Source organism: Aptenodytes forsteri, unplaced genomic scaffold (assembly GCF_000699145.1).
Source record: "Aptenodytes forsteri isolate BGI_AS27 unplaced genomic scaffold, ASM69914v1 Scaffold379, whole genome shotgun sequence".
Classification (NCBI taxonomy): Eukaryota; Metazoa; Chordata; class Aves; order Sphenisciformes; family Spheniscidae; genus Aptenodytes; species Aptenodytes forsteri.
This window is the reverse complement of record NW_008794088.1, coordinates 2,247,712-2,260,141: the sequence shown is the minus strand read 5'-3', so window position 1 is coordinate 2,260,141 and position 12,430 is coordinate 2,247,712. Positions and strand designations below refer to the sequence as shown.

The 12,430-nt window shown below is 46.4% G+C and overlaps 1 protein-coding gene across 1 annotated transcript in view; it reads left to right on the top strand.

The window, feature by feature from the left end:
- Positions 1-1,563: 1,563 nt before the first annotated feature.
- LOC103895133 (fatty acid amide hydrolase) overlaps positions 1,564-12,430 on the top strand; it is a 15,048-nt gene continuing 4,181 nt past the window's right edge. Inside the window, exons 1-12 of the mRNA XM_019470838.1 lie at positions 1,564-1,596; positions 2,836-2,976; positions 4,567-4,629; positions 5,815-5,935; positions 6,364-6,456; positions 7,507-7,667; positions 8,757-8,842; positions 9,045-9,128; positions 10,360-10,422; positions 10,564-10,641; positions 10,733-10,821; positions 11,555-11,591. Of these exons, the coding sequence (XP_019326383.1) occupies positions 2,855-2,976; positions 4,567-4,629; positions 5,815-5,935; positions 6,364-6,456; positions 7,507-7,667; positions 8,757-8,842; positions 9,045-9,128; positions 10,360-10,422; positions 10,564-10,641; positions 10,733-10,821; positions 11,555-11,591 (997 nt within the window). The 5' untranslated portion in view covers positions 1,564-1,596; positions 2,836-2,854. The remainder of the gene's footprint in view (positions 1,597-2,835; positions 2,977-4,566; positions 4,630-5,814; positions 5,936-6,363; positions 6,457-7,506; positions 7,668-8,756; positions 8,843-9,044; positions 9,129-10,359; positions 10,423-10,563; positions 10,642-10,732; positions 10,822-11,554; positions 11,592-12,430) is intronic.

The following is a 12,430-nucleotide window of genomic DNA, read 5'->3' as shown; positions in this document are numbered from 1 at the left end:
AACAAGGCAGTAAAACCCGAGGTTGCTGGGGGAAACCGGTCAAGACTGCCGGGGGTTTCGGAGGGAGGGGGGGTCGGTGGGAAGGTAAAACCCGCGTTTCTTGGGAAATTGTAGGGAGGTTGTGACTCTCTGCGTGGTTTTGGGTTCACCGTGTCCCCCAGGTAGGATGCCGTGGGGAGAGAGAGAGATGGCCTCTGGGGTGAGGGTGTCGTGAGTGTCTTCGGGCGTGGAGAGCCCGAAGCCGACATCAAACTTAGAATACAGCCACCGCCAGCTTTCCGCGGACGTGAAGGGGTTCGGGTCCTTCAGCCCTCTGAGTGGGGTTTTCAGGAAGGTGTTGAAGGCGGCTGTCCCCCCAGCGCCCTTCCTCGGGAGGGCTTTGGTGTGCCTTTGAGCCTGTGGGTTGATTCCTGCCAAGGCCGTTGTGGAGGAGGCGTGACTGCTGTATGGCAGGGTGCTGGGGGGAGAAAAGCCTGCGTCCCCTTGGCAGTGAGTGCCCTGTGGCAGCATCGACCCAAAAGCAGGTGGATTTTGTTGCTGCTGGGCATTTCCTTTTGAGCCAGTGTCAAGGTTAGGCACGAAAGTCTCATTTCAGCAGTGTGACCTGTTACAGAGCTTGGTGGCTGGTTGGGCCTGGAGTGAAAGCTAGCGATGGGCTGTGTTTATTCATGAGAATACCTTGCAAGTGGCTTTCTTCCAGGATATGACAACCAGAATACCTTTTTATTCTTTGCTTTGTGGCCACTTCTGGTGCGTGGCCCTGGGCTTGTTTCCTTTCCTGACATCCCCCTTGGAGGGGGGACTCAAGATTCTCAATCTCCTACAAGATTGTGCTGTTTTAGATTAGATGTAGATTAGGAGCAATGCGTTTTCAAAAAGAGACTGTAATTCTTGTGTACTGTGTGAGGCAACAATCGCTTCATGGATCTAGGAGAGTGAGCCTTGCTTAACGGGTTTTTGAAGTCCATTGTTGAGCTGTTAAGGCAGGCTAGAACAAGGCTGGTCTCTTTGGGACCGCTGGTATTGCTGCACTGGGAACCAAGGTATTCAAAGAGTGTTTTCAGTTGTCTGCTACCATGGAGTCTCTAAATTTCTCATGCCAAGTTGACTCGGTTTACTGCAGGAGCTGGTTGAGTGACAGGAAAGATCATAACAGTGGGATAAACAAAATAATAATAAGCTTCTGCCTTACCCAGTGTTTGCATAATCTGCAGAACATGAAGAAAGTGACAGATGGGAGCTATATAGATGCCTCTTAACAGTGTTGCAGCCTGCAGCTGCAGGCTTTCTGGGCTGAGTCAGGGAAGGACAAAGGCAGGAGAGCCAGAAGAATATGCTCTTTATATATACATGAGAGGTGGGGGAAAAGCATTTCAGGCCAATTTTGTGGCCTGAAATACAACTATTTGTGCTATTTTTTTACTAGATAGGATTGCATGCTCTCTAGGGTGCTCTGAGACTGCAGCAATTGTGAGGACATTCAGCATTTCTTGTCTAGTGAGGAAGGTATTCAGGTCAAAGTTACTGCAAACCAATGTTTCTGCTTACTTTCTTCTAGGCTTTTGGACAGATTTGCTTACTGCCGCTCTTAATAAGGTAAGAGTGGGGAGTTTTCTCCCCCTCCAAGTTTCTTGTTTGTGGTTTTTTTGGGTTGTTTTTTTTTTTTTTTTTTTCAAAGGTGCTTGCATTGCACACCACTTACAGGTTATCTGCGAGGGAAGCTGCATAACTTGATTGGAGAGTGAGCAAGATTATGTCATAGATGTTGTTTACTAGATTATTTTTTTAACTACTCTGGTTTGAGTGGGTCTCTATCAGAAGAAATTAACCTTTTTTCACACTCAGGCAGGTGCATAGAAACCGAATTCGACAGCTTGCCTCTTTGCCTTTCTGTTCTTTTGCTAAAGAGCAGTCTTTCTTTCAAAGCTTGTGGATGTGCGAATCTGCTGTGTTTATCACCAGTAGTGGTAAAAGAATAGTAGTAGTGGGGAAATGAGGCCAGACGTTCTTTCTAACGATATTACACTGTTTTAGGTCAGTCTTTTCTCCTTCTCTCTCACGTTTTTGTTTAGAAACTGTGCTTTCAAGTGTACATTGCACTAAGAGCCACTCAGGTTAGGAGGTGTCGGGAACCTCAAGCTCACACTTGGCTCACATAGTTTGCCCGTTGTTTGATGGGTCATCTGTGCAGATCCCAGGACACTGAGAAATGTATTACATGGCATTGGTGCCCTTGAATTTTTACTTGGGGCATTGGCTTTTTGAGTGAATCAAACCCAGACAAGCGTCATTGCTGTTACACAGCAGATCATTCTTTGACACCTATGAGAGGGTCTTGATTTCCTTGCTTCATTATGTGTTCCAAGCCCTGGGCTCGTGCTGCAATCGCTGTTGTATTTGGTTGCGAATGAGCTGTGTTGAAGCAGGTCATGGAAAAGTCTGAAGAGGTGCTTGTTTTAACAGGATTAGTGCTTGAACATATGGCTTACACTACTTTCTCCTTTTCTTTTCCTCTCCATTCCTGTCTTTTGGTCTGTGGGTGATATATCTAATTAAAGTGAATTGAAAACTTTCACCTGTTCTTTCGCAGCTTGGGTTTACGGAGGCTGGCTGGCCTTTTGTCAAGATGTAGGAGGCTTTGTTAAGCAAGCAGAGTAGATTTGATGCTGCCTTTAGGAAAGGTGTGAGAGAGATTATCTTGTAACTGTTGCAACTCCCTGCTGTGAGAGCAGACTGCTAGGACAAAATGTTCCTGGGTAAGGTTCCCTCTGCACAGTCTGAAAAATTAGTCATGGTAGAGCTTGCAAACTCTAGCAGTGACTCTCTCTCCTTCAGACTGAACAACTTCTCGCTCATGCGTTCGCTTGACATTCATGAAGATCCCACGTTTATCCCAGAGGTTGCTGCGGAGGTTATGGAAGACAAGTCTGAGGCTAAAAGCACTTCAGATATTATTGAGCAGCTGATAGAGGCAAGGTCAGTATGTGATGTGTAAGAGTGGAATGGAAGAACATGTGTTGGCACTGTTACATTAGTGGGAAGCTGTCATTGTCAGTAATTTGGATTAAAATCTTTTTCCACACCTGGCTACTTTACAAAACAAATTGTGCTGTCAGTCTATCTTTCCTTTTGTAACTTACAAATCACCAGTAGTTACAGGCAATGTGAAGTTTCTACAAGCTTCAGGGAGTCTGCTTACTGGGGAGAGACCAAATTCTGCCCTTGCCAGGGCTGTGGTTGCACTATTAGAGCAGATACACTTAGTGGTTGGCTAGTCAGCACATAGATCCCTTTAAGTGAGTTTGCAGGTGAGCTGTTTCTTGCCTGCAAGGAATCTCAAAGAGAACAACACAGGGGTTGCTTGGAGGAGAGAAGGAACACAGGGTATAAAGAAAACGATCCTCAAGAAATTAGTCTTTGTTAGTTAGGTTGCTTGGTTAAAAGCCTGTTCAGCTTCTTGATTGCAGCCTGTACTTGATTAAATCCCACTAGATTCCAGGCGAAATGTTACTCGGGCTTGCTTGTCTCACTGAGGTCTGATGCTGAGGTGGGAGCAGCTGGGCTGCTATGAATGCTCTCCCCATCTGGTTTTGTTCTTAGTTGTGGGCCTGTCCAGTAGTTACTGAAGATGGCTATGAGCTGCACTTCATCAGCATCTCGGAGAGTGGGTTCTCTGTATGTATCTCTGCTTTTAGCAAGACTAAGCTTGCTCCCTGCTTGAGTTCCTAAGGTAGAGCAAGGAAAAACTTTCAGCTCCTTCACTTTAGAGGAAGGGATGTATTTCCTGCAGGCATTGGTCAGGGTGAGTGCAGCCTTCTGGTTCTAGTGTCCCCAGTTCCACCGCTGATATATTGAGTATTACAGGGCAGGTTACTGGAGCCTTGCCTCTTCCCTGCATAGCACATTACAGTGCCATACACTGTCCTATTCCAAGATATGGCTTCTGGTTTGGGTGATGATACGGTGACATCACAGGAGTAGTAATTGTAGCTAGCTCTTCAGATGATCTTACGTTCATCCTGTTGTGATGAGAAATGGTCTGTTTCTTATGTGCTAGAGCCATCGATTTAGTTTCTAAGCAGTTTGCTGATGTGAATCTTTGTGTGTGCTGCATAATGTCTCTTCCCCCTCCCACACCACACACGGTATGTGCTGCTGGCTCTCTGGATCAAACTTGGGACGCAGAACCTAGGAGTAGGTTTACCAGTGTATTCTAGCTATTCTGTAATGCTCCAGTGGTGAGTAGCAAATGTAAACCTGGAATAAATTTTGAACAGTTTAGTGACTGCTGTATTGCAGTAGAAATATGAAGCAACTAGAACACGTCAGCAAGACTGACCCCTTATTTCTGTGGCACCCTTAGTGTGCCTGGTGTCTTGCATGTGTGCAAGGAGTCTGACAGAGTGTGAGCTGAAATGTGTAGGCTGGTGGTCCAAATAGTGACCAGCAGGTTTACTGGAAGTGGATGATGCCCAACCTGCATTGGACTGTGATACTGAAGTCTGCAGGTCTAAACAGAGGTGGCTTTGGCGGTTCACAGTTGCCCCTTTAATTCTTTCTTTGCAGGTCTGATTCTGCTAGCCATGGGTTTAGCTTCAAAGGGATCAAAGACTACCTGGACTGCTACCGGTAGGTGAAATTGTGGTCTGGGAACAACCTGTCTTGCATGTTTCCCTGCTGTGGGCTGCTACTGTTCCACAAGCTCTCAGGCATTTCTTTGTTAGGATTGTCCTTGAGGTACCATTGTTCAGCATCACCCTTTGGAATCCTTTCCCTCTACTAGAATAACGAAGGAAAACCAAATGGGGGAGCTGGCACAACTTTTACAAGCCCTGCAAGGATGTTTAAATGCTGTTTTCCTTGGCTTATTGTCAGTCTTCTCTGGGAGAGATTTCTACATACCTTGTTTGCCCAAACATGTGAGTGAGAAGCAGAGGAAGGTTCATCTGGATGATGCAAGTTGCACATACTGTGGGTCTCTGAAGTATCCCTTGGTTCTTCAGCTGCTTGTGCTCCTGTGAGCAGTTTGATGGCTTTCACCAAGTAAATGTGTCTCGCTCAGGAACAACTGGAAGCACGTCCCTGACACTGAGGTTCTGCGAGCTGTTGACTGCTCGGTAACTCCTGGTTGCCTGTGGGACGTGCCATATGTGGAGTGCTCAGATAAATCCTCTTGCACTCCTGGCACATGTTCCTCAAGGGCCACCTCTGCCAGTAGGCTGTGACCTTGGAGCAAAAGGCTGACACTGCAGTCTGGGGTTATAGGTGCATCCTGACTGTGAGGCTTTCGTGTCAGTCAGAGATAGATGTGTTTGTCGTGTAATGTAGCCTTTTGCCAAGAGGGAGGGAAGGCCTGTTTGTTAAAAGTGGATTATGACAGTACTGCTGGGAGCCCCTTCTCTGTAACAGGGGAGAGAGAGCGAGCCTGTATAAAGGGGGCTGGCCTCTTGGTCTTAGTTCATGATACTGGGAGTTTCATAGCCTCAGGCTTTTAGGAGCTTGAGGACTCTCTAAAGTTGTCAGCTGTCCTTCCCTGTTTATCTGGTTGTTCAGGAATTTCTGTGTAACTCTCCTAGCTCCTGCCCCTACTCTAAGGGTTGGGGGTGTGCTGTGTAGGCAAATTCTCCCCTTAAGGAAGGGAGTCTCCTGTCTTGATGGTGTCAACTGTGTTGAAATCATCACCACACACAGATTCTTACCTAGTTCTTGCTTACAGCTGTGACAGCTGCCATCTTGCTACATGAGAGACAAACCCTGTGTGTGGGTGTGGTGTGGGGGTCTTGTAACAGGGTCCCAACTTTTCCTGTCCTGTAGGAGTGGGAAGCTGACGCCATCTCAGGTAGCAAAGAACATCATTGCCATGCTGGAGGACAGCGACAAATCCACGCCCCCACTCAGAGCGATAGTGCAATGGGACCAGGAGCAAATAATGCTGGTAATGTCTGCCTCTGGTAGGAAAGGGGCCTCTGCCACCCCAAGAGCTGTAGCATCCATTAGAAGGGGTAGAGGCTCTTCTGCTGATACATTGCATAGAAAAATATGTACATTTTTCCTCCCTCCTTGTGTAGAGGACTACGAACAAGTTTGCTTTCCTTCCTGCAAAGAGAGGTAGCATTAAAGCAATCTGTTTCCTGCTGGACGACTATGTTTAAAACAGGACTTCTGTGCTTATGTGGCATCCGTTAGCATAGATGCTTCCAAGTAGTAGTTTCCCATCAGCATATGGTGGAAGAAGAAAGAAACTTTTATAGTTTGGCTTAGTAGAAGCCTGAGAAAGCCATTTTTGGTATCTGTTCTGATACTGGTAATGACCTTCAGCTCGACTAAATATGTATAGCATATACTTTTTTTTTCTTTGTGCAGATGGCCAAGGCCTCCACTGCTCGTTACAGGAATAAATGTACCCTGTCTTATCTGGATGGCATCCCAGTGTGTCTGAAAGAAGAGTTCAAAGTGGTGAGTTTCCTTGTCTAGCTGTCAGTTCATGCTGCAGGTGGTCAACCTGGACAACTCACCGCGACAATGTTTTAAGGCCAACTCCTCAGCAGAAGCCTGAGAATATGTTTGTAATAAGGGGTAGTATGTGGGTTTGTCATGAGTAGGATTAACAAGTTTTGCCAGGTGAAGACAGATCTTGGGTAGAGCAGACGTGTTCCGTATCTTGTACTGATCTCTTTAATCCATGGGGACTAGAGGGTGGGAGTGGGAAACAGTTCCTCTTATGATGAAATGAGAATGTGTAAGAGCATCTGTAGCGGTGGGTGTAACTGTCTGTATTTCTCAGGCACTGACTGCTCCACTGGCAAAGCATCCCTCTCTCCTTACCTTAAAGGATATACTTGTGTCAGAAATATGCAAGTTACTTTGAAAATTCCCACTCACAAGGAGTTTTGCCTGTGGCCTAACAACAGTTACCATTAAATACTCCTGACAGTGCCATCAAGCTGTTGTAGGCTCTGCAGAGACCTACCCATAGGGTGCGAGTCCTGTTTATGTACAGATTCTTCCATTGCTGCATCAAAGTGAAGAGTACTTAGCATACCCTGGAAATGAGTCCATCTGGGATTTTGGCATCCATCTAATCTCGGTGCCTTGCTTCAAAGCACTGCAGATATGAAACACTGCAGCTCTGTCCATAGGAAAACGGAAAATAGAGCTCCTGTGTGCTGTGGGGCCAAGGTTCTGCAGCCTCTGGGCATAGCAACTGCATTGCTGCAGGGAGGCAGACTTTTTGACCATCTACATGTTTCTGCTCTTCCATATCATGCTATTAAAAGGACTCCTCTGCATGGGAGAAGGACCAAATATTGAACGGTTGAGTGTCCCTCCTAACAGAAACCATCACAGGACAAGCTGAAGAGTGAAGCTTGCTAGGCCTTACTTACCTCTGTGGGTCCTAATGTCTGGGATCTGTTGTGGAGTTGAAGTGTGCACGTGAAGCATGCACATGTGCCTGCCTACCTTGCCAGGGTTTTAGGATGAATAATAAGGTGTCTTCTCGCTAAGGTACCTTACCATCACCGAGTGGGAACAGTGTATCTTGGGACAGAGCCCGAAACAGAAGATGCTACTGTGGCCAAGAAGCTGCGAGAGGCTGGGGCTATTATTATTGGGGTCTCAAACATGCATGAACTAGGGGCTGGAACAACTGGATGCAACCCTAATAGGTAAAAATCCCTTTCCCCTCTCTTCCCCCGGGTCTAGAAAGACCTAAAAGTCTGTCCAGAACTGACAGGGAAGGGTACAAAAATAGGGCAAGCATGTGAGAATAAAACTGATGGAAGCACCCTGTGCAGGGAGAACCCTGGGGGTATGAAAACCCAGCATTGTAAAGCCTGAAGGCTCCTGAAACCAAAGGAAGGAGAGGATCCAAGTGGTGTCTGCTGAGTAAGGAACTTGGTTTGCCAGGCCTTACAGGCCTGGAGGTGTGAATATTTCCAGGATGAGTGGTAGACAAAAGTGGTGACAGAAAACAATAAATAGTAATCTAATTCTCAGTCACAGTAATGGCTAAAGGCCCAGAACAGTGGGAAAAGGTACAGTCATCTCAGGGGAACATAGTGTTTTTATTTCCTAACTAAAACAGATTCACTGGAATTTGCTTTACTGTTGTGAATTCTCCAGCTGTAGCCAAGCTGAGAACTGCTATTCCAGAGCAGTGGTCCTCACAGCCTTGATAAACCATGTGCAGAGCCACGCTTCATGCATGTGCAGCTGGATGGAACTGGGGCTCCCCCTCAACTGCCACGACGTGCCAGGGTGTTTCCTCACTGTGTGAGGTTGGCTGGATACCCCACCGTTTGGCAGGTCTCTTTGGTGTCTGGGGACTGTGGTCAGACTGGAGACTTTGGGAGCTGCTGCTCTGGGATAAAGGGCAGAGCTGAGGATGCTGACTTGCTTGTCTGTAAGGATTGCTGGCCACCAGCTGTTCCACCTTTTAGAACTGCATAACGCACTGTGGCATGCAGTAATGGCACAGTGCTGTCACAGACAGAAGAGTTGGAGCGGCATCCTTTCTCTTGCTTTGAATCTCTCTTTTGGATAGGTTGCTTATAGTAACAAGACGTTGGACTTGGAGGCAGAAGTCTTTTTTGCATCTTGTTTTCTAGGGACATAGCACTATCTGGAATGAAGTGGTGTCTCTTTACTAAAAGATTGTAATCCCTGAACTGTGTTTCTGGATCTTTTCCTGCCCAGTAGTGGTAGTACATGCGGTCCTTCCTAGGAAAAGATTCAACGCTATTTGTCTGCCTTAGGTACCACAAGATCCCTAGGAATCCCTACAAGCCTAACCACTTCACAGGTGGGAGCTCCAGTGGGTCAGCAGCAGCTGTAGCAGCAGGTAGGTCATCCTAAATGGAGCTCAGGGGTGGTAGGAGGAAGGTCCTGAGCCAAAGTGCCTCAGGCATTTAGTGAGTTTAGAAGCTGGAGGGAACTCCTAGCTGAACAGAGAGCTCTGTGTGCTGTCTTGGCTACAGCTGCTGGTAGGACAGGGCAACATGATGTCTCTCTGATCACAGGCCAATGTGTGGGGTTTTTTGTAGGTCTCTGCCCGGTGGCTATTGGCACAGATGGAGGCGGCTCTGTGAGGATTCCTGCTTCGTTCTGTGGTGTGGTGGGACTGAAAGGTAGAGCCCTTTAATCATGGAGGGAGTGTGTGTCTTTTTTGCTGTATCGGATAGAATGCCACAAACAAGTCAGGCACAGTCCATTAGTTCCTGTCAAGCAAAACTCCACCAGAGAAACTCTGGAGCATAACACTGAGTCATGTGGGTTGGACCGGCAGAGTGGAAGTATTCTCAGTACTGGCTATTGAATAGATGTTCAAAAAGCCTAATTTATTTGAGTCAAATGCTGAACAAAACATGCTTGCTGCTCTTCTTTCTACCCACTCGTCCTGCTTCAATCTTCCTTCTCTGCTGGGAGGTGTTCCCAACGTAGTTGGGTATCCGTAGTGAGCTGGTGAAAAGCATCTTCACCCACGATAGTTTGCCATCACCCCAATTATATGGAGAGGCTGATGCTGCTCAGATTTGTATCTGGTAAGTTAAACCTGGTAATAGGCTTGTATGAAACCAGGATGTAGCCATTCCCTCTTATCTCAGTGTTACAAGAAGTAGCAATGCAGTTTTTGCAGTAAGAATTAATGTAATCAAGGGGAATGTGCAGAGGACATAAGACATGCACAGGGCAGTGTCTACAGCATGGAAGGTGGCGAGCCAGGATTGTCACTTGGAAGAGATGCTGGCTTTTTGTAATGGCTTATCATTCCAAAGGGTCTCAGCTGCTTCATCTGAGACTAGATACTCAGCCATTACTCTGTTTTTCCATCCTTCACATGTGATCAACTTGATTAATCTTGATTCATCTGAGGAAGATAATGACGATGATCCCAAAAATGTAACTGGTCAGAAAGGCAATATGAGCACTCGCAGAAGACAACTGGTGTTAGGCGTGAAGTCTCACTAGTGAAGTGGGTGAGATCTCCCAGGGGGTGGTATCTCCCGCTGTTGATAATCCTGCTCCTGCCTCTCCATCCTCCATACCATAGATGCTCCTTCTGCATATTTAAATGCATGTATTTCACAGTGTCCCTGCCCAAATTTCCCCTCAACTAAGTAATTTCTTATGGGGGAAAACAGTTTCACTATTTGTTGAACGCATCTGTTTCACTGATGAGACAGATCATGGTCAGCAGAACAGGGTGTTGAAAGATGAGTGACTGGGCTCTGAAATGGCAGACATAAAAGTGACTGGCAGGGGTGTGTTACTTACCTACTGGGTGCACTAGAATCATCTAGGTCAGATCTTACCAGCGACTGCTGGTATCTAGCTAACTGCCTATTTCTTATTCTCTAGGTACGTTTGGGCGCATCAGTTCTCATGGCAGCTTGCCACTCTCCTACTCCACAGTCAGCGTAGGTAAGAGGACTTGTGCTCCACTTCAGGGACCTTGCTGTGTGGTGTTCTCACAGGGGAGGCAATCTGTGCCTACAAAAGACCTTGGGAGGAAGGTACTATTTACCCCTTGTCGCATTTTTGCAACTGATCTCTCTTTTACAGGCCCTATCTGTACCTCAGTGGCAGATGCAGCCATTGTTTACAGTATCCTTGCTGAGCCGGATCCGCTCTATCCATATGGTAGGTGAGCCCTCTCCCTCCTGAGCCCAGGTGCTCTGCCTTCCTAGGGGCATCCTAGATAAAAGGAGGAACTCTTGTTTGTTCCCTGCAGGACTAAAACAGCCCAAAGCAACCCTATCTGACATGTGTGCTCCTGACCTGAAGGGCTTAAAACTGGGAGTGGACTGGACATTTTTTAAGGTACCTGTTCTCTCTCTTTCTTTCTGCTGCTTTACAGAATGAGATTTTGAAGGAATTCAGTGCATTCACTGTTCTCTTGCCTGTCATCATTAGAGCTGCTCATATTTAGTCCTATAATTGGAAGAGAATATAGCCTGGGTGAAAACATCGACAGGGATGGATTTTTTTCCTAAGGCAGCCTTTTGAGTAAAAGTCTGTTGGAGGCATGAGGAAAGGTAACAACTGTACAGTTGATGGCAGTATGCTTCTTCATACTGCTGTTTCTATTGGAAGCAATGCTTCTGAACTGATTACAAAAGGCAGTTAGTTTAAAATCAAATGAGGAAAATTAGTGTATCCATTTGGTGACAATGCTGTAGCTGCTGAGTGGTATTTCATCATTCCAATGTAGAAACTGGGTTTGCAAGCTAGTACCGTTTGGCAATTGTAATGCAACCCCACAAATGTGCTCAGGATTTCTTCCCTGAATGAAAACAAGGACTCTTTCTGACTCTGCTGCAGTGCAGAGGAGGAATACCCTCTCCTCTGGAAAAGGCAGCCTTTCCTTTTCCATAGGGGTATGACCTGCAAGCTGTTTTCTTGGAGCAGGTGGCCTAAGGCAGTCCTGGAGGGCCGTCCATTAGGGACGGGAACAAGGAAAGCTCCATGAGGACTGAAGTCCTGGTGAGCATGCTCACCAAGGAGAGGAGGGCAGTGACTAAAGTCTACTTAGTTCTTTCCTCTTTTTCTCTAGGCATGCGATGCTGAAGTCCTGTCCATCTGTGAGAAAGGTAAAGAGGAAAAGTCTGTAAGTCTCTTATTCTGCCTGATGTCATGGTATCACTTGGTGCTCCTCTTATATATGCATTAAAAAGATCTCGCCTGAAGTCCTTAAAGGCAGATGCTTAAAGAGGTCTGGCTGGACAAACAGCAGTAGCTTTGTATTAGGGAAGCCCTCCTGATTGCTGAGGGTTAAAAAGCTCGGCAGCTGTAGGCTTGTCAGGTTACAATGGAAGAATGCAGTCCAGTGTGCTAAGCCTCTGTCTGTATAAAGACAGATCTGTGCTCAGTAATACTTACTCTGCAAGCTTTAACGGTAAAAGACTTTTAAGGGAGGGACTTGTTTCACAACATAATGTTCAGTAGGAAAGACAGGGCTAGGTATTTGTGATGTATCCAGTTCTCTGGTATTTCCTTGAAATCAGCCAAATAGTGCCTTTAGGGTGGCTTTGTCAGATTTTAGACTAAACAAAATTGACCCTGGTGAGTACTTGGCGGGGTGGGGAGAAAAGCTTTACAATGCTTGGTATAGTAGTTGGCCTCCTATGCATTGGAGCTGAGATAGTTCACAGTATTCAGGCTTTGTTTGCCTGGATTTTCTTCAGCCTCCTTATCTCCATAGACACTCACACTTCTACATGCGTAGAGTTTTCTTAGGAGAGGTGCACTATAAGCCGGTGAAATAGGCAAGTGTCCTGGTTTCGGCTGGGATAGAGTTAATTTTCTTCCTAGTAGCTGGTACAGTGCTGTGTTTTGGATTTAGCATGAGAATAATGGTGATAACACACTGATGTTTTAGTTGTTGCTAAGTAGTGCCTACACTAGTCAAGGACTTTTCAGCTTCCCATGC